General features: G+C 38.8%; 1 protein-coding gene and 1 non-coding gene across 2 annotated transcripts; one reads left to right on the top strand and one right to left on the bottom strand.

The window, feature by feature from the left end:
* Positions 1–4,614: 4,614 nt before the first annotated feature.
* On the bottom strand, positions 4,615–4,688 carry trnat-agu. The gene has a single exon. It is a non-coding gene; the product is annotated as a tRNA-Thr (tRNA).
* Positions 4,689–21,395: 16,707 nt separating this feature from the next.
* Positions 21,396–25,944, top strand: serpine1 (serpin family E member 1). The gene is made up of 9 exons (XM_005800054.3): positions 21,396–21,511; positions 22,261–22,499; positions 22,761–22,985; positions 23,439–23,633; positions 23,743–23,941; positions 24,040–24,140; positions 24,386–24,472; positions 25,342–25,425; positions 25,516–25,944. Exons 1-9 carry the CDS (start codon positions 21,411–21,413, stop codon positions 25,557–25,559), a joined length of 1,275 nt encoding a protein of 424 aa, XP_005800111.2. The 5' UTR covers positions 21,396–21,410; the 3' UTR covers positions 25,560–25,944.
* Positions 25,945–27,184: the final 1,240 nt, after the last annotated feature.

Below are 27,184 nucleotides of genomic sequence, written 5' to 3'. Positions count from 1 at the left end.
AAATAAGTTCATGTGACTGTCTTGTTGTAGCTATCATAATATGATCTGCATGTGCAGAAAGTTGGAAAAGTAAAGAAATGTATTTTAGTTTCACACATTGTGACGTTTTTGTGATTTGACGCAACAAAGGTTCAATACTTAAAGAATACACCATTCCTGGGATTACACAACCTTATTGAATATTTGTCTTTACATTAAAAGGAGAACTTAAGCCATTACTGACCTTCACTATCAATGTTACCAGGGAGGGTTTTAATCATGGCAATGAAACCAGAGGAGAAACCAAAAGCTTTCAAACTGTTGCAGAGACGTCGGTGCTCCACCCAATCAAATGCCTTTTCTTGGTCAAGGGAAATCAGAGCAAAGTTTATGTCCAAATAATCTCGAATTAATGATATGTTATCTCTTATTGATCTGTCAGCGATACAATAAGACTGATCAACTTGTATAACTTGATCACTTTTCTCAATCTGCATGCCAGAACTTTTGAGAAGATTTTATAATCAGCACATAACAGACTGACAGGTCTCTAATTCTTTATTTCATGAAGATTCTCCTTCCTAGGAACAACAGTGAGCAGAGCTCTGCAACACTTTCCCCTCTACACTGACACTGAGGACGTCCAACACAGAGCAGCGTGATTTAGAACATTCCACAGGAAAGCCATCTATCCCTGGAGCTTTACCATTTTTCCATGCTCAGCAGCGCCTCCTGCAGTTCTTGTAAGGTTAGACCATGCGCATTACATGCCACATGTAATGTAAAATAAAAACATTTTATTTTATTTTTAAATAAAATACTTTATTTTAAAAAGTTTTAAAATAGTATTACCAAAAAAGCCACATCATCAACAAAACAATTAAATTCACCTGATAGAATCAAGTAATTTGTTGAGGCACAACTGGGTAACATATTTAAAAAAAAAAAAAAACAAAAAAAAAACAAGGTTCACTTGGAGTCACAGGAGCATATCGATGTAGCCGGGTGGTAAAGTTTGGTTGAATGAGTGTACTGTTTCAAAGTGTTGGTTTTCTTTTATATTACAGTAGCAGTCCTTACTTATTTGAATTATTTTGGTTCAGTTATGTAATTGGGGCCCATAGCAATGCATAGGGACAGCATTGCTATGGGCAATGTAAAATGGGATTGGGCTCTAGATGACTCTTTCCCTGATAGAATTGTTCCTTGGCTCAACTAAATGGTTACAGAGAGAAATGACTTCTGAAGCTTAAAGGATACTGAAGTATAAAGAATTCAAAATACTGATGCAGAAAATCAGAACTCGAATTAAATGAGTTACCTGAAGGTGAAAAAAAAAAAACAGCAGATAAGATAATGCTCTCCCTATGCATTGCATGGCAGGCACCTATTGTTCTACAACCAATAGAATGTCTCTTTATTGGGATCTGCCCATAGCAATGCATAGGGAGTGCTTATCTTATCTGATGTTTTTTTTTCTTTTTCCTTTTAGGTAACTCATTTAATTCGAGTTCTGATTTTCTGCATCAGCATTTTGAATTCTTTATACTTCAGTACAGTGTCAGAAGTCATTTCTCTCTGTAAACATTTAGTTGAGCCAACAAACAATTCTATCAGGGAAAGAGTCATCTAGAGCCCAATCCCATTTTACTTTTGTTACTTCTTAAAAACTTCTTATCTCTTCTAGACTGAATCCATTAGTTCTCTGGCCATCAGGAATAGAGTCAGAAGACTCTCACATTAGAATCAGTTAAAGCATCTGAACCTTCTTCCACCCACTAAATCTGCTTCTGCTTGTCTTCTGTTTCAAGACTGAAGAAATGAAATTGTAAGTAGCATTTAAGAGATTCTTATTAAAAATTTCCCTATTATCAATTTCAAGTGTGAACAACTACCGTATGAGTGTATGCTGCCAGCAGTCCAGTCTGAAAGCCTGACAAACACAAAGAACCCTCCTGACTCCAGAGGCCTGTGCAGTATTACTGGATGCTAAAGGTCAGGAAGACATAAACCGACTCAGCCTGGGACATTTCAGGCACAATGCAAACAGAAAAAAAAAGTAAACTAGGTACAATGGCCTTATTAAAAAACTGAACATACATAACACACAGGGATAAATTTATCCCACAATAAATAAATTCAGAGTTTACATTAGTTTGTTTGTCTAAAAGGAATTACGTAACTGGAGGGTTACCACTAAATGATTCAAAGAACAGTCTCTTTTTTTAAAATGACAGATTTCTTAAGCATACGGTTTCCAAGCAACTTGTTATTTGTCATGTAATTTCATAGTAAAGTCATGTCTCTTCCTCCTCCACCCATCATCTCAAAATTGTGTGACTAAGTATTTTATTTGAAAAGATAGAGCAGTTTCTGAGATCAGTGTGTTTGGGTGTGGTGACTGCAGGTTGGGTCAAGTGGTTTTATAACTGTTACCTTTATTATTTTTTTACAAAGGGGACTCTGCTAATTCTGAGCGTTTTGTTCCTCACACTGCTGTCAACAGGATATAACATAAATTGAGCCTAAAGATGTGGTACAGTCAGCGGATCGACAGTAAACACATGAATGTTTAAAATCGTTCACTTTCTAGTTCTTACTTTCAGTGTTTATTTATCATCAAGTGTGTGAGAGTGAATGCAAATCTTTCTAGCTTTATTCTGAAGTTCACAGCTAAACTATCACAAGGAAACTGGTGTCTTGCAGGTAAGTGCATTTGGGGTGAGAGTTAAAAGGTTAAATAACAGCAGCTGACCTCTGTCGTCCTTCGTAGCGAAGGCTGACACAACTTGTCGCCTAAAGAAATTACTCATTCATGAATTGATTAGTTCAGTGATTCATTAACTAGTTCATTAACTAGGCATGTAATGTGTTTGCAAACAAATGAGTCAGTGTTATCTGATCACTTCCTGTCCTCAGTGCTGTTGTTTTGTTATCCGTTCTACAAATAATATTCAAACAGTCGAAATCATGAAAACTTTGCTCTTTTATGCTAGCAGACCAACTGCATACCTGAAAGTGCACCCCTACACACACACACACACACACACACACACACACACACACACACACACACACACACACACACACACACACACACACACACACACACACACACACACACACACCAGTGAAAAAAAAGCATGAGGCATGTTAGGAGGGTAACCCAAGCTGCTTTAGAGTGGTTTCATAGTGGAGTCCAGCATTTTGGGCCCCATGATGAAACAGGGCCCCTCTTTGTTGGTGGACTCCCATGTTTGGGACCCTCCATGGCAATAAAAAAAAGTGCACACACACCCACACATGCATGCACGCAAACAATAAAAAATGTTTGACAACTGCACCTATTTATAGTTTTCAATGTCAGAGGTCATGTTGTTACTTAAGGAGGTGTTAATCAAACCTGTTTTCTAGCGGTTGCTGTTGTTCACTGGATTAACTTTGGCTTCATGTCATGTTTTTTTGGACCTTCCATACATTAAGGTTAGTGCTGAAGATGCAAAATGAGTACAGATTGATCTTAAATGTTTGCCTTACATCGTCAAAGGGAAAATCTTTAATAAGCAATCAAATGAAAACTCAAGGAGAAGCTGCTACAGTAGCAGCTGTAAGGCTGGCAGAGAGACTGAGTAACTGGAATTCTGATGCAGCAAGACTTAAAATAAAGCGACTCAGGAGACAAGTTTGAGGTGAAGTCCTCCAACAAACAAAAAAGTCACAATAACCTGGTTGCATAACATAAGTGTTCACACCTTGAAACGAAGTCTTTGTTGAAGCCACTTCTTATTGAACTACCTGTTGGTAGAAGTCAGTCAGTTAAGTCTGTTTGTTCTTTTTCATTGAAAAGTTTTGAACTTTGATTGTTTGGCCAAATTTTGGTCGGATTCATAATTGATCTGCAAGCAGTGAGATTAAAATGCTTTTCCTGGAACGCTAAAAGGTGTTTTAGTCTTTGTACCGTCAACAATATCTCTGATCGATATTGAACAGCTCACACTTTATTTGTGAAAATAACAAGGAAGAAAATCCTAAGATTTTTTAAACCCTGCTGACCTTTGGCTGTTTAATGGACTTGAAAGATAACACATTTTGTGTGTGTGTGTGTGTGTGTGTGTGTGTGTGTGTGTGTGTGTGTGTGTGTGTGTGTGTGTGTGTGTGTGTGTGTGTGTGTGTGTGTGTGTGTGTGTGTGTGTTGTGCAGTACTAATTGTGGAAGTCCCCGTCTCATAAAACTGCTGACGTTCGCCAATGAGGGAATTTGAACTGAATGTTATTCTTGATTGGCTGTCTGAGAAGTGAATTTACAGGAAATGGGGCTAATGGTAAAACGTCTTTATTAATATTTTACTATTGATTAAGACTCTTAATGCTGCAGCAAGTCGAAACTCAGAACCTACTAACAGTCAAGCAGAATCTGTTTTGACTGAATTTACTTTCCCGACTGACTCCATAAGGTGGCGCCTCAATGCAGCACACAGCAGTCAAAAAAGCGTGTTCTATTATAAAAAAAGAAAACTATTCTTAAGGAATGGTTTTTACTGAAAAGAACAGCTTCTTAAGTTGGTTTTAATTATTTATGAAGAATCAACCATTACAATGCACCAATCAATGAATGACAGTTACTCTGAAACGGAAAAGGCACCGCTGGGATTCGAACCCAGGATCTCCTGTTTACTAGACAGGCGCTTTAACCAACTAAGCCACGGCGCCGTTGTCGTCACATGACGATGGTACTGCTTATCAATATTCATAGTGTAGAGTAGTTCCAGTTTGTTGCCCATTTTTATCACGTTGTTGATTTTCTTTTCAGGGTTTTTTCCCCCACGGTTAACTACCTCAGACTTGTGGCAAGTCGGAGGTATTTACTTTCGCCAGTGTCCTTTCAGCTCGTTGACAAGCTCTGTTTAAATTATGAAAAACGTTTACGTTCGCCGTCAACGCAGCCATAACTGGTCCTCCAGATGTTGCTAGTTAAAAATAACAGGTCATAGTTGTACGGGTCCCATCAATGGTTAAAAGGTACGACAGAAAAATGATATTTTAACCAGATATGCCAGCTACTATATCATAAATATACTGTAGGTGTCATAGCCCTGGAAAGGAACACCGATTTTGTAATTAGGATTTTTCTTTTTATAAAATTATGAGTATTTTTAAATATGGTCAATAATAATCCCGGCATAGACGACCAAGCCTTTCATAATTAGGAGTAAATGTAATAAATAAAAACCTTTTTAAAAAGCTATATAAAAAGTCGCAATAATTCAACTAAAAGAGTAAAAGCAACATAAAATCGTTTTAAAAGTGTAATATTTCAAAATCAAATCTACCCAATGGGGAATGCAGAAAAACTGTTTCAGCCATTTAAATAAGCAAATCTATTCATAATTCCATATATGATAAGAATAAACAATTAAGCCAGATTGCACAGGACCTTTTGACCAATACCTTCTTGGTTAGCATGTTCCTCCAGTCTCCATCCAGTGGAAACATTTTGTGCATTAAAGCTTTCATTAGTAACCTTTAATAAAGATTTCAAACTAAGTCAAGAATGCTAGATTTTATGAGCAGAACTAATCAGACAATGAGATGGTATTTCTAATTGAAAATAATAGATCATTGTTAAGAAAATCTAGATTAAAATGTGAGCAAAGTTTTGCTTAAAAACATCTATTGGAAATGTTGAAATAATAAAGTGCCTTGTCCTTTCTGACTTGTGAACTCTCAGTGTGAGTTTTATAGTGGCATAAAACTTTCTAAGCTGAAAGCATTTCTTTGTAGGAAGCAGCACCTGAATGACATATGAATGCATTGAAGACGATTAGGGTTGTACATTAAATTGTGTAACTTAGCAGCAATAGAAATCCCTTTGCAGGGCACTATATTTAGTCACATTTTTAATGGCAAAATCACTCTGAAATTCCTCCTTGCCGGAACACACACACACACACACGCACACACACACACACACACACACACGCACGCACACACGCACGCACGCACACACACACGCACACACACACACACACACGCCCACACACGCAAACACACACACACACACGCGCACACACACACACACACACACACACACACACACACACACACACACACACACACACACACACACACACACACACACACACACACACACACACACACACACGCCCACACACGCAAACACACACACACACACGCGCACACACACACACACACACACACACACACACACACACACACACACACACACACACACACACACACACACACACACACACACACACACACACACACACACACACACACAAAAACATCTTGTCATGGAGAGCAGAGACATCTGTGATTCATTTGAGACTGTAATGGTTCTTTTATTTCTCCCTTTGGGCTGAAAATACAGGAACTTTTCAACTTTCCGTTCATCAGTGTTCTTAAAATAGAAGCACACACATCTTCAGTGTGTAGTGATTATGTTTTCCATGAGTAACTTCCTGGTTCTTATCCAAAAAACAGACCTTTTTGGCTTCCTATGCCCTAACCACATACTTACTCTATTAGTACAACAGTCATCATTTGGAACAAACATAATGTTCTTTTAATTATCTGTCTTGTCATGATTATCCAATCATAGACCTAAGACACTAACAGCAAAAAAATGTAACTCCCTCCTGTAAAAAATATCCCCACCTTATTAGATAAGTTTGTCTTTTCTAAAGAAATCCACATGATGATGTTTGTAAAAATTAACAAGAGAAGCAGGAACACAACAGAAGGGATTAATCAGAGTAATTTACAGAATAAAAAAATAAGAATCATCCAGTTGTCTCTTTGATTATTTATATAAAATAAGCCAAGACCTCAATATTAGAATATTCTGTGACTGGTGTGCCAGTCTATAAAAATGGCAAAACATTTTGAAATGTGTTTCCACTTTTTCTGTATATGCCTATATTCTTTGGTCTCATGCAGCCTTCCTCCAACTGGCGACAGGCGTGAGGTAGCTTCCACCCTACGACAGGTAGCTACAGTAGTCCATCCAGGAGCAACACAACAAAGCACTGGTCTACTGATGACTAAAGACAACTTATAGAGGCCAATCAACCTAAGACGTATTTTTGGACGGCAGAACAAAAGTGTTGGTCAGAAGGGCTGATGGTGCGATGTGTTACAGTAGCGATGGTTAAGAAGTTAAAAAAGAGTTTATTAGCAACAGGTCCACCATGGAGAACGTTTAACAGAATCAACAAACAATAGACAGAAACAAAGTTCAGTTTAAATACAATTCAGCTCAGTTACATTCACAGAACATGTCATCTCAAGCCGCTTTGTTGAAAAAGTCAATGTGATCAGATCTATTCCAATTTACACTCTTATCAAACAGTATTGTCGAGTTCAGTTCATTACTCAAACTAGTTTTGAAAGTTTTCTATCTAATTTAGCAGATTGCAGATTTAGCAAAATGATTTTGTATTAATTGACATTTAAAAACTGGAATACAACAAAATGATTGATTAAACACACGACCCTTACGCAGAATGGCTCCAGTTTTCTTGCTACAAAGATTCTGGGAAAGAGGAGTAAGAGCTGAAAAGCAATTATGGTTATTGGTTATTATTGGCTGAGATGTATTTGTGAACAAACCATCATCAAGCACACAGAAAAGACTGAAGCGTATGATTGCTTTTCTGCTGCACTCCTCTGGGTTCCATGTCCTGATCTTCTTGTCTCACAGCTGTAAGCTCTCTTTGTTTTCTGGTTGTTAAAGCTCATCATCACCACGGAGGGTTTTTGGATCCTGGGTCATCTTTCAAACTTTACAACATGGCAGTAACCATTTTAAGAATATAAACAAAGATTCTACTTTTAACTTTTTCAAAACAAACTTGATACAACCTTTAAATCTTATGTTCAAATTTTAAAGGTTTAATTTTTTTAAATTTTGTCTATGCTGAAACGGCTTTCTTGCTAAAATTCAAGCTTTTATGGGCGGCCCCTGATGGTTTGGGCTCCCAAAGCCTGGTTTGTTTGTGCCTTGGGCTGGCTTTGAATCAATGGCAGAACATTGTTTAACAGATGAAGTCATTTGTTTGTTGGAGGAGATGAACGGCGACAGTAAAACACGTCTGCATTCCAGATCCCACTCTGAGAGAATGTTGTGCTCCCACATCCAGAAAACAGAGTTACCACATCTGAGTGGGTGCAGGGAGGCTTGGGGTCTTTCCACACCCCTGCTGTCTGTTCACCGTCTGGGAGCAGGAGCATTTTCTCTACCACTGGTGCAGTGGTGGGTCTGAGTGCTCGGTGTGGAGGGTGGGGTGTGCCTTTGGATCTTGGTTCTTAGGGTCCATGTCTGTATCTGCTCCAGCATGGCCAGCTGCCAGTGGAGCCAAATCATCACCAAATGAAATGAGAAGAGCGAAGTGATGATGCGGTGAGTGTAAGGCCAGCAAGGCCTGAAGTTGGGCTCAAAACAAACATTTGCTTTGAAATGTCTTTTCCTTGAACCTGCAAAACACAAACATCCTTTGAAGGGGCTGTGGATAAGATCTCACCATTTACACAATACTTTTTTATTAGTGTGAATGGCTTTTCCAGGACAGCCAAGGCGGGTTGGGGGAACATGGAAAGTTAAGTAATCCTGGTGGGTGTCTGGTTGAGTAAACACACAAAGCGCAACAGCAGAGTATTTCAGTTATTTGATGTTTTCCTCTGTTCAGCAGAAACAATTTTGTGGTTTTCAGTGACTCTCGGCGCTCCCTCCACTTTTGCTAAAAGCATTAATGTTTGCTGATGGCAACTATACAAGATGCTATTTGAGGAAGCATGACACAAGGCTAATTCCTGATCTCTAACAGATCTGAAAAGTTTCTCTTTTGGTTGCCAAGGAAAGCAGGAGAAAGAGCAGAGGAAAGTTTTCTGTGGTTAAAGGGCCGGTGACTCATCAGACTCAGCTCTGCTTAGTCACTTTCAGAACAGCTTCTCTTCTAAAACAGGATGCTGGCAAATTTACATTTCGCATTTGTTCTAACTATTTGATTGAGCGTTTGAAGTGTTCATTTCAGAGACGCAAATAAAACAAACATTACCTCATCACATTTTTCAGCATGAAATGTCAAATTTAGAAGAGAACACAATCAACATCACTGAACAGATCATTTACAAAAATGGGACTGATTCATTTCCAGAAACCTTCCAGCATCTGGAAGCGAGCTTTCTGCATTGTTCTGCTCAGTGTCACTGAGTCTGTGGAACACAGATAAGGTAAAAATCTGTTCCAAAGGGGGCGGAGGGACAGGAACAGGGCCTTATGTAATAGTCACATTATCTGAGAGAATGACTTTTAGAATTTTATTGTCTGTACATAATCATCAAAAGTACCAAAGAAATAAAGACTTGAAATGTTTCACTCAATGTAATATGAAAGTACGCAACACTGGGTTACAAAAAACTATTCTTTGGAAGTTGTCTTTGTTTTATCAACTTAATTATGACTATTTTTGCACCACTTATTCAAAAATGACATCCATGTTTCTCAGTCAGGTCAGGATTTTATTCTAATTTGATTTAGAGAAATTCAATCTTTTGACTAAACTGATGACATTTTTGTAACATTATCAGTTTGTTTCTGTTAATATTTCTCATCCAAAAGAGGTGTTAGGGGAAAAAATAGTTTTCCAACAGAGTGTATTAATTAAATGTTCCAAACTTGGATTTCTGTAGATTGAATAATAAACACTGATAAATGTAAGTACATGTGAACTGAACATGACGTCTTCATTGTGTAAAATTCTCCGTCTCTGTTCTGTCCTGATGGAATCTCTCCTCCTGCTCATCACTCATTGATCAGATTCTCCAGATGTGAGAACAAGTCCTGCATTTTGATGCTCATGTTGCTCCATAGTTCAGAAAGTTGACCTGATTGAGCAAAACCAATGGGATTTTAGGATTCAGCTCATCAACATGACCCTAAAACTGTTGAAAAACTCCAGACAATGTTTATTAGATTAGTCGCTCTTACACATCAAACTCTCCAAATTTAAGGTGTTCCCATTGGACGATAAGACATTACATAAAATTAATCATCTAACAAAAATTAAAGCCTTAACGAGGTTTGCATTTGGTAATATCTTGTTGAGTTTATTGTATATCTAAGTTCCTTTATGTTGATGGGATTAATTTCCCATCATCTGGCAAATAATAGCTCCACCTGCCAGTTTAAACCTCATTAATAATCTGGGTTTTATGGTCACTTGACAGCCAAAGACTACTTCTCATCCTCTGCCTCCATCACTTCCATCAATAACATCAGATATATCATATACACTTAAAGCTCAACAGACATCACATTATCTCAAAATAACTTTTCAATGATCATCATGCGTTAGATGAAGGGGCACCGTTTAGGGGGGAAAAGATATGACAATTCCAAGAGCCCCTGACCAACAGGGGGCCCTCCAAATTGTTTTTTTTTTTTTTTTGTTAATCAAAATTTTAAAAAATGGAGCCCTGTCAATTACAAAATTTATTATATTGTGTTTTCTAAAACTGATTTTGGCAGTAAAAATGAAATGTTTACCCCTCTCAGACCAAAAAGCAGACATTTGCCCTGAACCTCCCTGGATCTGCATGAAGTGGTTGGTTCCTGCTTGGAGAGCTTGACGGTCACGGTGTTCAGCAGCAGACAGTGGAAGACAAGAACGACTGTGGACCTTATCATGCTGCTAAGAATAAATAATAAAATCAGGTTTTCAAAAAATAGATAGACAGAGGGAGAAAAAGGTAAAAGTGTCAATTTGTAACCCAGTTTTTCTCCAAGATGTGGGTAGACTGTGTGAGATGATCAACCATTCAGCATAGTTAGCTTAGCTACAGACTGTTTTCCTCCATTTCACTAACATTTAATGAATTAAGGAAAAAAATTACCAACATGTTCATATATTGAACCTGTATCTTTTACCACGATGAGTCATCAGCAGCTCTAACCCACGTCCCTCCTGACCAAAGGCGCCGGAACAGGGGTCCAGCCAGACATTTACACAGGCGGCACACAACTCTGACAATCTGTGACTGACATCTCTCTGTGTTTATATACAGACAGAAGCATAGAGAAAACCTACAGCACTGAGATCTGGACCAAATCTAAGGCTCCAGATCTTTACAGTCACCCAAAAGTTTACGCACATGCGGCAGCTTCAGGTCGGGTTGGGATCATGAACCCGTCAGACATCTGAAAAAAGGCGTTGACTCTGATTCGGTCCAGGTCGGAACCAATTCTGCCTAAAAATTAAATGAGATTTCAATATTTGTCACCATTTTACGGAAGGGCCACTGAAAAAAAAAAAGAATTCTGAGTTTAATCTCAGAATTCTGACATTCTGACTTTCAGAATTCTGAGATGAAAGTCAGAATTCTGACTTTCATCTCAGAATTCTTTTTTTTCATTTCCTTTAAGTAAAACAGAAAATAATAATTTTAGTTTTTTTTTATTATCTAACCCTCTTTACTGTTAACATTTAGGAGAAAAAAAGAAAAGATCTATTGTGTCAAAACATCTTGGCGAGTCTATGGAGTCGGTGGAGTTCCGCGCGCCAAAGCCTGAATGTTATTGGTCAGTTTACTTTTGTACATTTGGCAGCTTGGCGCTTTTTCTTTAAGCTAAAAATGAACGAGCGGAGTTTGAATCCTCCCGTAGATCTAAGATCGGTCGTTTGGATCCTGCCAGAGCTTTTTACCGTGTGCGAGGTTCTGGCGGGTCGCTGGTTTATGAGCTTTTTGTGTGTGTATGTGTGTGTGTGTGTGTGCGTTTGTTTCTAATACCTTGTGGGGACCATTTTCCTGAAACATACTAGGTTGTGGGGACCCGCTGCTCTTTGTGGGGACTGAAGCCTGGTCCCCACAAGCGGAAAGCTGACGGGTCACCCGGATGGACAACTGTTAAACCCGCTACTGGTGCGTTCACACCAATGACGTAATGATGACCAAACCTTCATACAGACATGGTGTTTTCATACCGTCGATCTGTATTCAGCTGTTCTTAGATCAGCTGCAGGCAGTTATCCTCTTTTACATTTTTCCAGACTCCAGTTTTGAAAATGGAATAAAGTCCATTCCGCCATCTGAATGCTCTGTGTAAAGCTGCCTTCTGCATGTTCCCCACTGACAACTTTTAACTTTTTTTTTTCTGATTATTTTCCACCAAATCTCTATGACCGCAGCGCATTTAATAGCAAACAATCATCAAATCTATCCAGACCGCAGCGCGTGGTAGACCCTAAAACCTTGTCCTCCAGGTAAGAGACGTTTACTGTTTACTATGGGACAAATTGTGACAAACCCACTGAACTGATTGACAGGCGCCATCATATCACTTGAACAAGTGACGCGCGCCTGACATTCAAAGTGCGTAACAGAGATGAAGGACCCACCACCCCCCCCCCCCCCGCCCCCCCACCTCAAACATAAAGGCGCCGCTGCTCCTGACCTGTCCTCTCCTAAGTGAAATTAAAGCTGCAATATATAACTTTGATATAAAACGATATTATTACATATTTGTTAAAACTGTCATTATGTTATGACAGTATGGTATGAGAGATAATCTGTTACAAATCTATTTCCTCTGCCTCCTCCCAGCGCTCTGTAGAAACAACCAATCAGAGACAGGAGAGTTTTAGTGCTGTCAATCACAATCTCATGTGGCTGCCCATCCCTAGACTGCAGCTAGCATAGCCTGTTGTGAATGCTCAGTCTACAGTAGTTAGCATAGCTACCAATGACAGCAGATAAACATTTTTCCTGTAATGATAAGTTGTTTCCCCATTAGCACATTTAGCAGTGAGTGAATGAGGTTCAGTCGCTGCTAAATAAGTGCAATGAATGCATAAGTGCACTTATTGCAATACATATACGCTCAACAACACAAAAGCTTTATATTTATTACAAAGTATTCATCTAAGAATTGATTTCTTCTTGTAATGGAGATGATTCTGATTAAGTTCTCTGTTTTCATACTTTCATGGATTGTTCTTCTTTTTTCCCTTTTCTACACGGTTTTTAAATTGCACTTTTTTCTTAAGTTTGTTAAACTATCTTGAATCTGTTATTCTAAATAAAGACTAACAAAAATCACACAGTAACTTTTATTTTTGATAAAACCTGTTTTTTTTTCTTATAACAAACAAACCAGATATAACAAGTTTGGGCTTCTTCATGGTCTGGAGTATTAAATTATGATTACAATCATCTAATATTATGTACAGATTTAATTCTAATCTTAATTTAACACCCTGGACCCTGAAGAAGTCTAAACATATTAAATCTGTTTTTTTTATGTTTGGTATAAAAAGAAAATCAGAATTTATCAAAGTAAAAAAGGTAAATGGACTAAACTTATGCAGTGCCTTGCTAGTCATGATGACCAGTCAAAGCGCTTCACACTAGTCACATTCACCCACACACACATTTACACCGACATGCAGGTCAGTGGGCAACTTGCCCCTAACTGCCCTGCCCCGGGGCACCTCAGCATGTGGCTGAGAAAACTGAAGCCGAACTTACAATGTTCTGGTCACAAGACGACCACTTTACCCACAGAGCCACAGTCACCCTAAAAAAGCCACTGCATGATCCTTTTGGTAATCTTCTTTAAAATACAGATTTAAACACAATATTACAAGCTACAATTCAGTGCAATTTAATATAAAAAGTGAGTAGAATATGTAAGCTAAAGGACAAACCATAAAAGCACAGGTACAGTGAAAATAAACAGAAATCATTACTATTAAAAGAAGAAATTTAAATTCTTAAATCAATACGTTGCTATTAAAATTGAGCCGAGTGTTGTTGCGGCACTGTGCACTGTGGAGTTAATGTACAGCTAATTCATTTAATTTTACAAGTTTAACAATAATACTGCACGTGTCTGGAGTTTCTTAAACTCTTTTGGGGGCAATTTACAGTGACCAACTGACCTGACCTACATGTTTTTGGAGATGTGGGGGGCAACCGGAGCACCCGGAGAAAACCCACGCAAGCACGGGAAGAACATGAAAATCCACACAGATTGTCTCTGTGAAGACGCAGCGCTAACCGCCGCATCACCGTGCTGCCCACGTTTTTTCCAACTGGGTTGGGAAGGGATCTATTTTCTAGTTTGTCATTGTCCAAATCCTCCAGGATCTCCAGAGATCTCGGTCTGTTCCGGGGATTCCGGATCCGGGGAACAACCTGAGAGTTCCTCCTCTGAAGAAACCCCTTGGCTTAAAACTTTAACCAGGCCGACTTGGCTCTTGGCAGACATGTCTGTTTCATACCTACTTTTTAGCTCCTCATATGAAACCTGAACCTGATCAAGTTCATTTAGCGTCTGTTTCTCCCTCTTTTCTTGAAACATATCCTTTTCAGCTCTTGGATTCCCCGGGAGCCGTTGTTCCTCACTATGCCTCGCTTCATAAGACGTTTGTGTCTTGGACTCCTGCCTCACCTGAGCAACGTCTGCGTCATACTTAGAGCGCAGCTCCTCGTGGGAAGTCTGGAGTTGGTCCAGTTCTTCTTGGATGGCCTTACTTTTCTTCCTCTCAGCCTGTATTTCAGCTACAAATGCCTCCTGGCTGAGGAGGTAGGCCACCTTTAATTCCACAAAGTCTTGTTGTAAGGGCTTCTTCTTCTTGTATTTCACATCGTTGTGGACCTTGGAAGCAATCGCCGCAGCGTTAAGGACCTCTGGATCACTGAACCTCTCTAGTCTCTCAAGTTCCCTCTTTGCCTCTTTGGCCTGGTTGATAAACATTTCTTTGAGAGTTTTCTGCCTTTTTAACTGGAGCTTCGTCTCTTCGAGCTCGGCCTCCAGGTGGGCCAGTTTTTGGTTGTCTTCAGACCTACCGGCGCTCTCCATTTCCAGAAGGGAACTCAGTCTTTGGATTTCCCCTTGTAAGGCATTCGGGTGTGCAGGAGGGAACCTGCCTTGGGGGTTTTGATGGACTCCCCTTCTCTCGTGGGGTCCCATCATTCCACTGTGGTATCTTTGCGTATGATGAGACATTTTCTCCTAAATGTAATCGCTAAAGTTGTTGATTGGTAAACTACCTGAACGGTGAAAGAGCTTTGCGTCTGAACTGGTCAGTGATATTGCAAGCAATGAAAAATATGCAGAATTGTGTTACATACAATTCTGCAGTTGATGACGTCACAGACTGCATCACCAGTGACATCACAGAGTCTTCTTTTGCTGGTGGAGTGACATCATTCCACCACCAAATATCTTACTCTTTATTCTTGTTTACATTCAAAATAGTCCATGATTCATTTGTTTTTATCCCAAATATCAGGGGCATCAAACTCATTTCCATTTTAGGCCAGATGAAAAATCTGAATGTTTATAAAGGGTCTGTTGTGCCAGATCGTATTGATACAAACCAATTCAATTGTTAAAATATCAATAAATAGGTGTTTCAGCATTCAATAAGTGTTTCTTAAAATAACATAATATTGACCATCTTTTCACACTAATGAGTCCATCCAGGATTGTTTTTGTGGTTTTCTGCAATCAACATCACAGATTTTGTGGTGCTAATTTAGAAATATTTGTTAGGAATTTTTACGATATTTGTGCTAATATATGATGTTAAATGTGATCTTTTATTTATCGCTCTATTGGTCATGGACTATAACTTGACATCACGTAAGGCTGAGACAGCGGTCACTTGAGCACAAATGTTTTTGGCCAATTTTGAGAAAAAATGTTGATAAACTCAAAAAAAATGTGGGGATCTGTTGATTTTTGTGTGAATTTTGCAGTTTTGTGGAAAACTGGAGGGGCCTATTGCTATAAGTTTGGAGTCTAGAGGGCCACATAAAAAGCTATGCCGGACCAGATTTGGCCCTCGGGCCTTGAATTGATAATCATATTTGATAATCTCGAGAACTTTTTTCAATATCTATACACTGGGAAGTTAATTTTGCTTGTTTAGTCAAACATTTATTTTCTTTTGTGTAGTGGAAAAAGAGAGTGGGAAAGAAAATTAATAATAAATAGATGTAAACAACGTGAAAAAGTAAAAGTTCAAAACTATAACTATTGATTTATAAATCTTGTTGAAAGTTGGTTAGGATTGATTAAGCCTCATTTTTAATGTCAGGCTTATTACTCAAAAATTGTAAATGAGTAATAGTTGTAATGTACTAGTATTGTTGTGTCTTGTTAATTGTTGTCATAGCAACTGCCTGCCAAGATGGCTGTCAGTTAAAACAAAGAATGTTGTAATCTATGTTTTCAGTATGTTTTCGTTAGCTTTTTAAAGGCACAATGTAATTCTTATTGTCAATGGTTTCTAGTGAGAAAATAAATGTGTGTATTTTTTATCAGGTTTCAACTGCAAATAACCTTTTCCAAATTTTAATCTTCTAATCAAAGTTAAATTACATGTTATTACAAAACTGTTCAGTTAAAATATCGATAACTTTCAAGGACTAGAAGCAAAGTTTAGTGCTTTAATTACTGATTAAACATAAAATTAAAGCACCACTTTCACATTGTTTTTATTGTGAAAACCGGTGAAAAGTCTGGCAGAAAAGGACACACAATGGATGCTGTGAGCCCCAGTTACAGTGAATAAACACACACAGAGACATGAGTGGGTGGTACCAACCAAGTTCCCCTTCACAACCTTTTATGGAATCTATCAGATCCTTGGGGATGTGGAAGTTTTTCCATGTTACAGTAAAAATGTTGATCGTCTCTCTTGACAATGGAGGGAAAGCGAACTGAATGAACAGCAGGGTGACCTCCGCTGCAGCAGCACTGCTGAAAAAGGGATTCTTCTTACATGAATCAGTTGCTTGTTGATCTGCAGGGCTTCAAATGAACTGTCAGGTCTTGTGCTTTTCTGACACACAATGACAACAACTTCAGTAGCCTCACAATTTATGGTTTTTTTTTGTTTTGCTCTTTTTTTATTGCCAAAGTCACTTTTGGCAAACAAATGACTGATATGATATATAAACACTTCCTAAAACCAACTAAATGTTGTAAAGAAAATCGAAATTGGCAACAACTAAAAAGTAAAATCGTATCTATTATTTGTCTCCGGAACGAGTTTGCTACTCGTGTTCATGTGTAGTGCAGTAACTTTCCCTTAGTCACTATTGAGTTCTGGGAGACGACGTTACCTGCTTTCTGCTACACACACTGACGAAAAATTGATAATTGTTTGCATATTAATTGGTTGGAGTGCAGCAGGTTCGGCTTGCACAACTGCATGCATATTTATAATTTAAGTTTACAAAGTTAGACATAGTGATTAATTGTGATTAGTCGTGATTAATCACAGCGTCAGAGTGTGATTATTGGATCAAATTTTTTAATGTGTTGAAAGTACAAATTTTTACGTAATACTGCACCTTTAATGTTTTTTATTTTTAAATCAAGGTTTCCTTTAAAATCGTTTCTGTTCATTTTGATTTGTTTTTATTTTTTATTTAATTCGCAGAACTTAGGCTATGATGTTTGACAAGATAGGACTATATGTTATATAAGTAGAACTGAGCAAGCAATATAATTATGGTTTAGGCAAAGACCATATATGAAAGAATAGATTAAAAAATTTGAATTAACTTTTAGTTTTGTAGTTTTTAGTAATATATCTTTTAGGCTTATTCTTAGCAAAGATTTATTATGATACAGTTCAGGAGCCTTGTAGCTTTCTTTGCCAGTGAAATCATTTTAACCATTTTTCTGTCAGGATTTGTGATGTCAGAATCATTTTGGTAAATGTACAGGACAGGGTAGAGTTATAATCAGACCTAAAATATCCAACCTGACAAGACCCAGTCCCATAAGCATGGAGTCTGTGCCCGATCCGATCCCACTAATTAACTTTAATTATCTGCCTGAGCCTGAAATAGACGCAATATATGACATAAATTAAGGTATTACTGCTTTTTAGGTCACACTTTGAATGAGCATTCTAACCTCTCCTGTTTTTAGATGTTGTGTAACATCTTCCAGCTCCATGTTGTTGCTTGTTGCAACTGCAGGGTGAGTCAAGCGCAAATCATCTAGGAAGTGATTGGGTTGTTACAGTCTGATGAACTTCTGCACCTTCATTTCTTTCTTTCCTCAACAGAGTAGACAGCCTGCTCTTGTATTTAGACTACAGGAAGTAGATTAACATAACTTTTATAGGGAGCATTCTAGTTTAAATTTCTCTGTGATGTACGTACTGTAAGTTTAATAAACACACCACAGAAGCGCGAGCACCACTGCACCCTGAACTCACCATCAAGCTGTTTATTTTTCTCTCAACTCGGCCTGAATTTTGGGTCTGCTCAGGCCTAAAATCTACGCTTTAGAGTGGGATAATAATTCTTCCCCAAAACATGATGTCCATGCAAAGACATGCAACGTTTATAGACAACATGGCAGCATGGGATAAATATATACTGTGAAGAGTATCAGGGTGAACTTTATTGAAGGATTTCTGATGACATTGCTGGAGGAAACTGACCCACAAAGCTTGGATAAATAATAGAATTGTTCTCTACATGTAAAAAGTGCCATTTCAATTTCAGTTCAGTTTATTTATACATTGCCAGTTAACAAAAAAGGTTGTCTCAAGACACTTAAAGAAAAATCCCTTCAATTCAATCCCACATAAAACATTCCAGTTATCCTGGTTATCCAACAGTACAGCAGGCTCAGTTAATTATTCAAAGGTGTTTCTATCTAATAAAACCCAGCAGAGTTCATCGAGTCACGCAACTGCATCAGATATTCTTCCTCCAAGCTGTCCAGGTTCCTCACCGGGTTGATGAGTTTTTACTAAGGACTTCTGCTGGGACACACACATGTTCAGTAATTTGAATGAGTAATGATCTGTCTTCTGCTTATGACTGATACGACCAGTCTTGACAAGTTAGGAACATTAGAAAACCTGAGCAGCCAAAAACCCAAACAATCCAGATGATTTTTTTTTTTTTGCTTTGTCTTTTACAGATAAACAGATTTCAGATTTACAGGAAGACAGGAAGGATGGTGTGTTCAAGTCATGCTGTGCTTGTGGAAACATGCTCCATCCGGAAATACAGGTTCCCAAGTGTTTTACAATTCTGTTTTTTTAAGTTCTTTTTGGCTCTGGTAGCCTTCATTTGAAAGTGCTAAGACAGGAAAATAGGTAGAGGGAAGACATGCAGCAAAGGTCCCCAGGCCAGGAATCGAACCTGCAACTGCTGCATTGAGGACTGAGGCCTCCTTATATGGGTTGTGTTTAACCCCTGATCCACCACAGCATCCATCTGTTTATAACTTTATTTGTGTTGTAAACACCACATATTTGTCAAATTCACAAGTATGTAGATGAAACCAATGGTGACCAGTGTTTCCAGGTAAATTCAAAGTTCTGAGCGTCGGTTCCTGTTCTATATCCTGTCTGCTCGTGTATCAGTGAGTAATATTAGAACCAGCAACACATTATGACAAGGTGGCTGTAACACAGAGACAGTACAGTTAATACCCCACAAATAACTAGAACTCTTGGAACTTTACTGTGTGCAGAAAAATGTCATGATTAGTCAGAGCAGCTCATCATTCTGCATAATTCATCCTGTCGTCCTCCAGACAAAACGGCTCCTGGATCCTGAGAACAAACAGAAGCACGTCAGCACATTTCTCATTCTATGTGAAAATTCTTGTAAATAAACTCTTTAGCCTTTTAGCATGTCTGTAGCGTGTGATTCTGCATGTGGTCAGGAAACTCAACATTGTCTGAATATTACATTGTCTGCCTTACTTGTTTCGCATGTAAAGAGCAAGAAAAATTCATATTTGTCAGAGAGAGCTACTCAGAATGTGTGAGATGAGGTTTTAGTTTCATTATGTTGCAGCTCTTCTTTAGTTTCTTCTGTAGTCAGAACGCTAACTTAAATATAAAAACATTATCAACTCAGTAAAAACCCCAGTACATGATCAATGGACCTGCTTTTAAACACGGTTGGCTCATGTGTGGTATAGTATATTTAGTCAGTATGAATGTGGCTGTATTTTTATTATTTTCTCCCTGTGTTTTTTGATAATATTCTGTTTTCTGTTATGTAATGTTTTAATGTCTTCTGAACATGTGGTTGTTGAAAATTACCTGGTTAAATAAAGTTTAAGTAAATGAAATAAAAATGGTTTAACAATATCTGGCTGGCATTTTGACCATGTTGCGCTGTGGGGTGTGTATGTGTGTGGGCGTAGCCGCTCATGTGTGTCGCTAACAGTCTGGGTAGATCTAAGAGAAAGTCCCTGCAATGACCAGATGCGCCTGCTCTTTGTTTTGTTTTGTTTTGTTTTTTATCTTTGTGCTGAGGGGAGTGTTGGTGAGGGTTTTCTTCCTTACCTGGTGTTTAATGAAACTTTCACACAGATCTGCTGGTTTTCTTATGGCTGGTTTTAGGTGGTGTCCGGCTGTCGTCCAGGCTGCTGCGGAGGTTTGGGCGGTCTGCTCCTGTCCACCCCAGAAAGAAGAGAACTCTCTCCTCTTTCTGGGACATGTTGTCCCACTGGGGGGATGTTACCTGGATCTGGCAGCACAGAGTTTGTTTGGGGAGTGCAAGTGGGAATATGACGTGTGTGTGTGCCTGTTAGGGTTTGGGCCGCCTCTCTACTGGATCTAGTCAAAGGCGACGCACTGCAGTCTACTCCAGGTGGTAAAAACTGTTTTGGGTTAAGAAAAAAAAATCCCTGAACTTAAGTATCAAATGCTCCAAATATTATTTGAATGCACTTTAAATAATGCATTTAAAGTGCATTCAAATACGTTTTTTATTTGAAACTTGTGTTTTTTAAACACAAGTTTAAAAAACTTGTGTTTACCACTCACCTTGCAGAGAAAAGCCCATAGCTGCAGTCAAGGCCCTTTGTGTGTTTCCATTCGCGCCAAGTTGTGTTTTTTAAACTTAAAAGATCACATGTGGTGGCATTAATCATTACGTTACCAACAAATAAATGCATCAAGAATTACATAACTAAAGAAGGAAAAAAAAACAATCAAAGCATGGTGGTGTGCTTTCCCTTGAGAATGTAATGACGGAGCACCAAACTGTCAGACAGTTTATTTATTCATCACTTCAGCAACTTTTATCTCTTTTCAGATGTTCAGAGACAAAGAAAATCCATGAATTTCCCGTCCATTTCTCCTGCATGACTCACAGGGGCACAGTGATGCGTGCAAGTTCAAGCTGAAAAACAGTTATCCAACTTTCCATATGCTCTCTCATGCTTTAGTCAGTAGAGGCTTTGGAAAGGCTGTGTGTTCGTAAAAAGGAAGTGTCTCCAGACAGCATCAGATGACATCAGCGTCTCTAATGGCTTTTCTGTGTGTGTGTACGTATGTGTGTCTACACGCGCGCACACACGTGTGTGTGGTGAGGAGTGGGACGGGGTTATGCCAGTGGGGCGGGGTTATGCCTACAGTACAAAAAGACAGATTGGTCCAGTTCTTCAGAGTGAAGCAGCAGCAGCAGCAGCAGACATCTCCAGTTTTCTTTCTGAATCCAAGCCAAAGGTAAGAATCACAGTCAGCTGTTAAATCGATGCTGGCAGATGTTGTATTTGATGGTTGTATTTGAAATCTGACATTTCAAATAAAACAATTAGTTAGCTTTATCCAGAAATATCTTTAGTGCTTTTTTGTTTCTTTTTGTTTGTTTGTCTTGTTATTTCTTTGTAGTACACATGGAAACAGAAGTTCATCTCCACTGTCGGTGGCCTTTGTTTGAATTTGAATGTACAGAAACCTTGACCATAGAAATAAGCTGAACACACACTAATGTGGGTGTGTCTCACACCCATGCTCAGCTATGTATTTCTAAGAAGGAATGAGTTAAAAAAAATTATTTTGATAAAAGCAAAATGCACTGATTTAGAATGCTTATTGTCATATCACTGATATAGATTCTTTATTGTTTTCCTATGTTATGAAATCTTCTGTCTTTTAACCATGAAGATTGAGGACAGTTTTTTTATCAATGCTGAACAATGTAAGATACCACAGATTTATAGTACTGTTTCAAACTAACATGTTTATAACTTTTAAGAATTCATACTCAATTTGAAAAATCTTTTCTTTTGGAATCTGGCGTCATTTTTATTAGATGTTCCCATGTCTGTAACATTTTACAGGTGTGTGTTAGGATGAGTCAGAGCAGTTTAAACAGTGCAGTGTGCTGTCAGTAGAAGACGTGAGTGTTTTATGCAAACATTCAGTTTTTATGCAGCCAACCACAGCTTTTTTCTCTGGTTCTGTCTCCCCAGCATGATCTGTGTGAGCATATTTGTGTTGCTGGCCCTCAGCAGTGGGGCCCTGGGGTCTCTGCAAGATAAGCAGACAGACTTCGGACTGAAGGTTTTCTCTCAGCTCGCTACGGACGCTGCAGACACAAACCTGGCGTTCTCCCCCTATGGCATGGCGAGCATTATGGCCATGGCTCAGCTTGGCGCGAATGGAAACACACAAAGGGCCTTGACTGCAGCTATGGGCTTTTCTCTACAAGGTGAGTGGTAAATAAATGAAGTACAGAAGTGCTAAAGTCCTGAAGTACCTCAAATCTGTTAGATCAACTGCAACATTACCCTAAACATGTATCTCAAAATCTATAACCGCATCCATTTAAGGTAAGGACATCTAATCAAGTCAACAAGCTCTTGTTTTGTGGATTGGACTCAGCCATTTACTGCCTCCCATCTTGCATCTCCTCCTAGCATGTCCACATTATTGTTTTGAGTCAGTTAAGCCAAACATTCTTCTCTCGCAGGGCGAGGAATGCCTCGGCAGCAGCGCCTCCTGCAACTCGATCTGGCGAGTGAGGATGGGGTGGAGATAGCCAGCGGGGTGATGGTGGAGCGGAAGATGAGTCTGGAGAAGCGATTCCGCCGGGCCCTCGCCAAGACCTTCCAGACTCACCCCCATCAGATGGATTTCACCAAACCAGAACAGGCTGTCAGCATTATCAATGCGTGGGTCTCAGATCACACTGCAGGTACTAACTTCTGTCTGTTAACAGCTATCAATCATCTTCAGAGAGGCAGAACTCTTGGAGTACCTGTTAAAAGTAGAAGACCAAGATTTAGGGCACAGAAGGTGAAACTCTTATGTCCAGAGTTTCTTTCATCACAGCTTCAGATAGGTGACAGACTGATCAAATACCCTGACATTTCAGGCACATATCAAGGAACTCAATGATACAACAAAAACATTGATGCTAAGAGAAAAGAAAAAGTACACTGACAAACCTTTAAGGACACAAGTTCACAGACAGTTCAGTAAATTTCAACAAAGTTCTGTTCATGATTGTAGAACTGGACTGGAGTCTATCCCAACTGTCAAGGAGAGACAGGCAAACCCTTCCACAGCACCAGTCCCTGAAGTTTCTTATGGTTAGTGAAGTGTTTTATATCAACAGCTAAGTGGAATGTATTCTTCCTTCCTGTAGGTGCCATCCCAGAGTTCTTGTCCTCTGGATCCCTGGACGATGAGACGCGGCTGGTCTTCCTTAATGCTCTCCACTTCCAGCGCCTATGGAAAGTTCCCTTTGACCCCAAACTAACACAGGAGAGAATGTTCCATTGTGCCAATGGCAGCACTGTTCCTGTGCACATGATGAAACTCACGGACCTCTTCAACTATGGTACGCCATGCCAATAATCTAAACTGCAGGTTCTAGAAGAAAACGTCTTTGTTTGTTCTTCCCAACCCAAACGCAAAATTGTACCTTTTCATTCCTTCTAAATCCTCAGGTGAATTTGTAACTGCTGATGGGGTGGATTACGATGTGATAGAGGTACCATATGAGGGCGACTCACTGAGTATGCTCCTGGTATCACCCTTCGAGCCTGAAATTCCTCTGAGTGTCCTCAGTGCAGATCTGAGCAGCCAGAAGATTCAGCAGTGGAGGTCAGAGCTGAGGAAGGTCAACAGACAGCTGGCTCTCCCCAGGTGAGGAAGAAGGGCTGTGGCCATGGACTACATTCGTTTGTTTCTCTTCTCACATGTCAAGCGTCCATTAGCAAACTAAAGAATGTGTGTGTCTTCAGGTTTTCTCTAAACTCTGACATAAATATGAAGAGTGCTCTACTTAAAATGGGACTTGGAGGCATGTTCAACCTGGCTACTGCTGACTTTACACGGATAACATGTAAGTTGATGTTTGTTTGAAGCTTTGCTCGACAGACTCTTGTTCCATGAATGTAAAGCTCCTTATTAACTTTAAGATCATTAAGTTGTTTGTAGTCAACAATGCCTCTCCTTTACATATTCTGCTTCGTATTAATCGCTTTTTTTGTGGCATAGCTTTGATTTGTGCAGCTTTTCTATACCAAAATAAAAGACGGCGATTTATACACTTTGTGTCTAATCCGTTTCCATTTTTTTTTACACCAGCTGATGAGAGGCTTTGCATTTCAAAAGTGGTGCAGAGGGTGAAGATTGAGGTGGATGAGCGTGGAACCAAGGGAGCATCAGCAACAGGTAGACTCCTCACTGAACATTTCATATCACAGACCCTAAATATGAAAACAGGTCATCTAACTTCAAAAAAAAAAAAATTAAAAATTTAGTTAATTTGTTACAAGTAATCTAATTAAGTATATTCAAATAAATGTATTAAGTTTTTATATGTTAAACAAACATAAATTCAATTGCATGAAACAAATTAACACAATGTTTTGAAGTTGGAGCTCCATAGTTTTTTTCAGGTCACAGATAAATGGTGATGCTATTTACAATGGTCCTCATTCATTCATCGACTCACACACACGCCGACACGCCCCCCCCCCCCCCCCCCCCCCCCCCCCACACACACACACACACGCACACACACACGACTGTGACATTTTTAGCTGAGCTGCAAAAGTTTGAGTTCAGAGATTTTTCCAAACACATGAAGGATCTTTTTCCAAACACATGAAGGATCCAGGGTCAGCCTGTGACTGTTGGTAGTCATTTCAACTCTGACAATCTGTTGACAGCAAGAATCAAACCAAGTCAGAGTTGATGCATTTTAATGCAAAAATAAATTGCATCTTAACACAAAGTTAATATACACTTGTGCTAGATAAAGGTATTTACAGATACCTTGTGCAAACTTTCCTTTGGATGTAGGAGTGAGAGTGAGAATAAGAAATAATCCAGGTTACAGTATTCTCAAAACTTTCACTTATTTCAGTTTAAGATTATAAACTATAAATCCTCCCATTGATAGTTTCTCATGCTGACAGCTGGCTCATGCAGACAACACACTGCAAAGATCAGTGTTAAGACTGAGGTTTCTGTGAAGGCTGAACGGAATCGATTAACTAATCAATTTGATTTATTTTCTCTCTTCTTCTCTTTGTTAGCTGCTGTCATGTTCTCCCGTATGGCAGTTCAGGAGATCACACTGGACCGACCTTTCCTCTTCCTCATTCAGCATAAGCAAACTGGTAACAGCCCCTAAATATGTTTGCTCATTCCCATAAAATAAAACACCAGTAGAGAAGATTGGTTCTGATTGTTTTCTCGTTTCTTTTCAGGTGCTATTCTCTTCATGGGTCAGTTGAACCAACCTCAACAGTAAGACTCAGCACACCTTCTCTTATCCTGCACTGTGACTACTACTGTTTGGAGCTCCTCCTGATGACCTGACCTAAAGACCTGTGACACTCAGTGACGCTACATGTTTCAGCGATGGTTCAATTCACTGACACCCTTATTTATAATGACTGATACTGGGACTGCTTTGACGTTATATGAGAACATTTTTATTTTTCTACATTCAAACTTAAGCAAAGTGAGGTGCTAATGATGTTGCACCTTTAGAGATATGCCTGCTTTTGTACCAAAATATTAAGTATTTTTTATCTATTTAAATATTCTGAAAACTGCAGTGTGTAATATTTGTGTCTCATTACATGTATGTGTATTTTTGGATTGGTTTCATTAAAAATGAATGAAATCATAAATGGTCTCGTGAGTTTACATTTGCAACCAAAAATGAAGAAGAATTTTGTTGACTTTGACTAATGCCAAACAAAAGATGAAGTCTTGACTTAATCAATTTTTCAAAAATGCAACTCCCAATGAATGCTGCCACTCCATATCAACGGCACATACAGTATGTTTTCAAAATTATTCAATTATTTTTCACCTTAAGTGCAAAGGATGATCAGCCTGGACAGCTGTAACTGCCAGGAAGTGTTTATTTGATCTTTCTGCAAGATCAAATAAATATGGTCCAAGGAAGAAAAACGGGTGAACTGGTGACCGGGCCGTGCCAAACACCTACTGATGAAGGAGAGCACTGAAGGTGGTCTGAGTTGTCTAATCCATCAGAAAAGTTATTACAGCTCAAATTATTGAAATCATTTCAATTTGCTTTTGCAGAAAGATGAAGATAAGCAAATTGATGCACAATTGGCCAACGTCTCATATCTGCCTTGTAGCCCTCCATTAACAATTGTAAGGGGCAAGTTAAATAAACTTGAGTTTATTTAAGTTTTTAATGGAATCATCAACTGTTTTCACACAGAACCAGGCTCAGGATGAGAAGTCACTGCCTCAGCTTCCCGTTGTGTTAAGACACTCTCTTCAAATGGTTGAATGCAAGTGTTCTAATCACTTCCCTATACCTCTGGTGTAAAAAAGAACAAAAATCAATCATCTATTGTAGACCTGGAGAATGCTTTAAGGGTGAAAGAATTTTTTAATTTTTTTTAAAGAAGTGGTCACTCCTCAAGAGCTTGATGTGTAAGAATTTAGCAGGTCTGCACAAAGTTTTGACTTCAACTTGAATTAAATCACTTTTCACTTTGCACTTCTTTTCTCCATTTTCCATAAACACTTCAGGGATACAAGCTGCACCAGGTTTTGTCCAACAAATCACTTGACAACCGACTGCATTTGTTAATTGGCTCTTCCCAGAAGAGTTGAAGGGGTTGGCTGACGAAACCATATAAAAGCCTTTTTGTATTTAAAATGCGATTCCTTTCAACATGATGTTTTTGTAAAAACAATAATTTGGGCTAATTTTGTCTTCAGATAATTATATATTTTGAAGATTTTCTCTGTTAATGTACCACTGACCTCACAGTCTCTATACAATATGTAGGATGAGAGCTGATATTGAAAAATATGTAGGTATATGTAGGTATATTCCTTAAAGTCACAGAGGTTTTGTTTTCCCACTGTGTGACTTGGGGCTGT

This window comes from Xiphophorus maculatus, chromosome 14 (assembly GCF_002775205.1).
Source record: "Xiphophorus maculatus strain JP 163 A chromosome 14, X_maculatus-5.0-male, whole genome shotgun sequence".
NCBI classification, from domain to species: Eukaryota; Metazoa; Chordata; class Actinopteri; order Cyprinodontiformes; family Poeciliidae; genus Xiphophorus; species Xiphophorus maculatus.
Note: the sequence above shows the minus strand (reverse complement) of the source record. Positions and strands in the feature narration are given on the sequence as shown.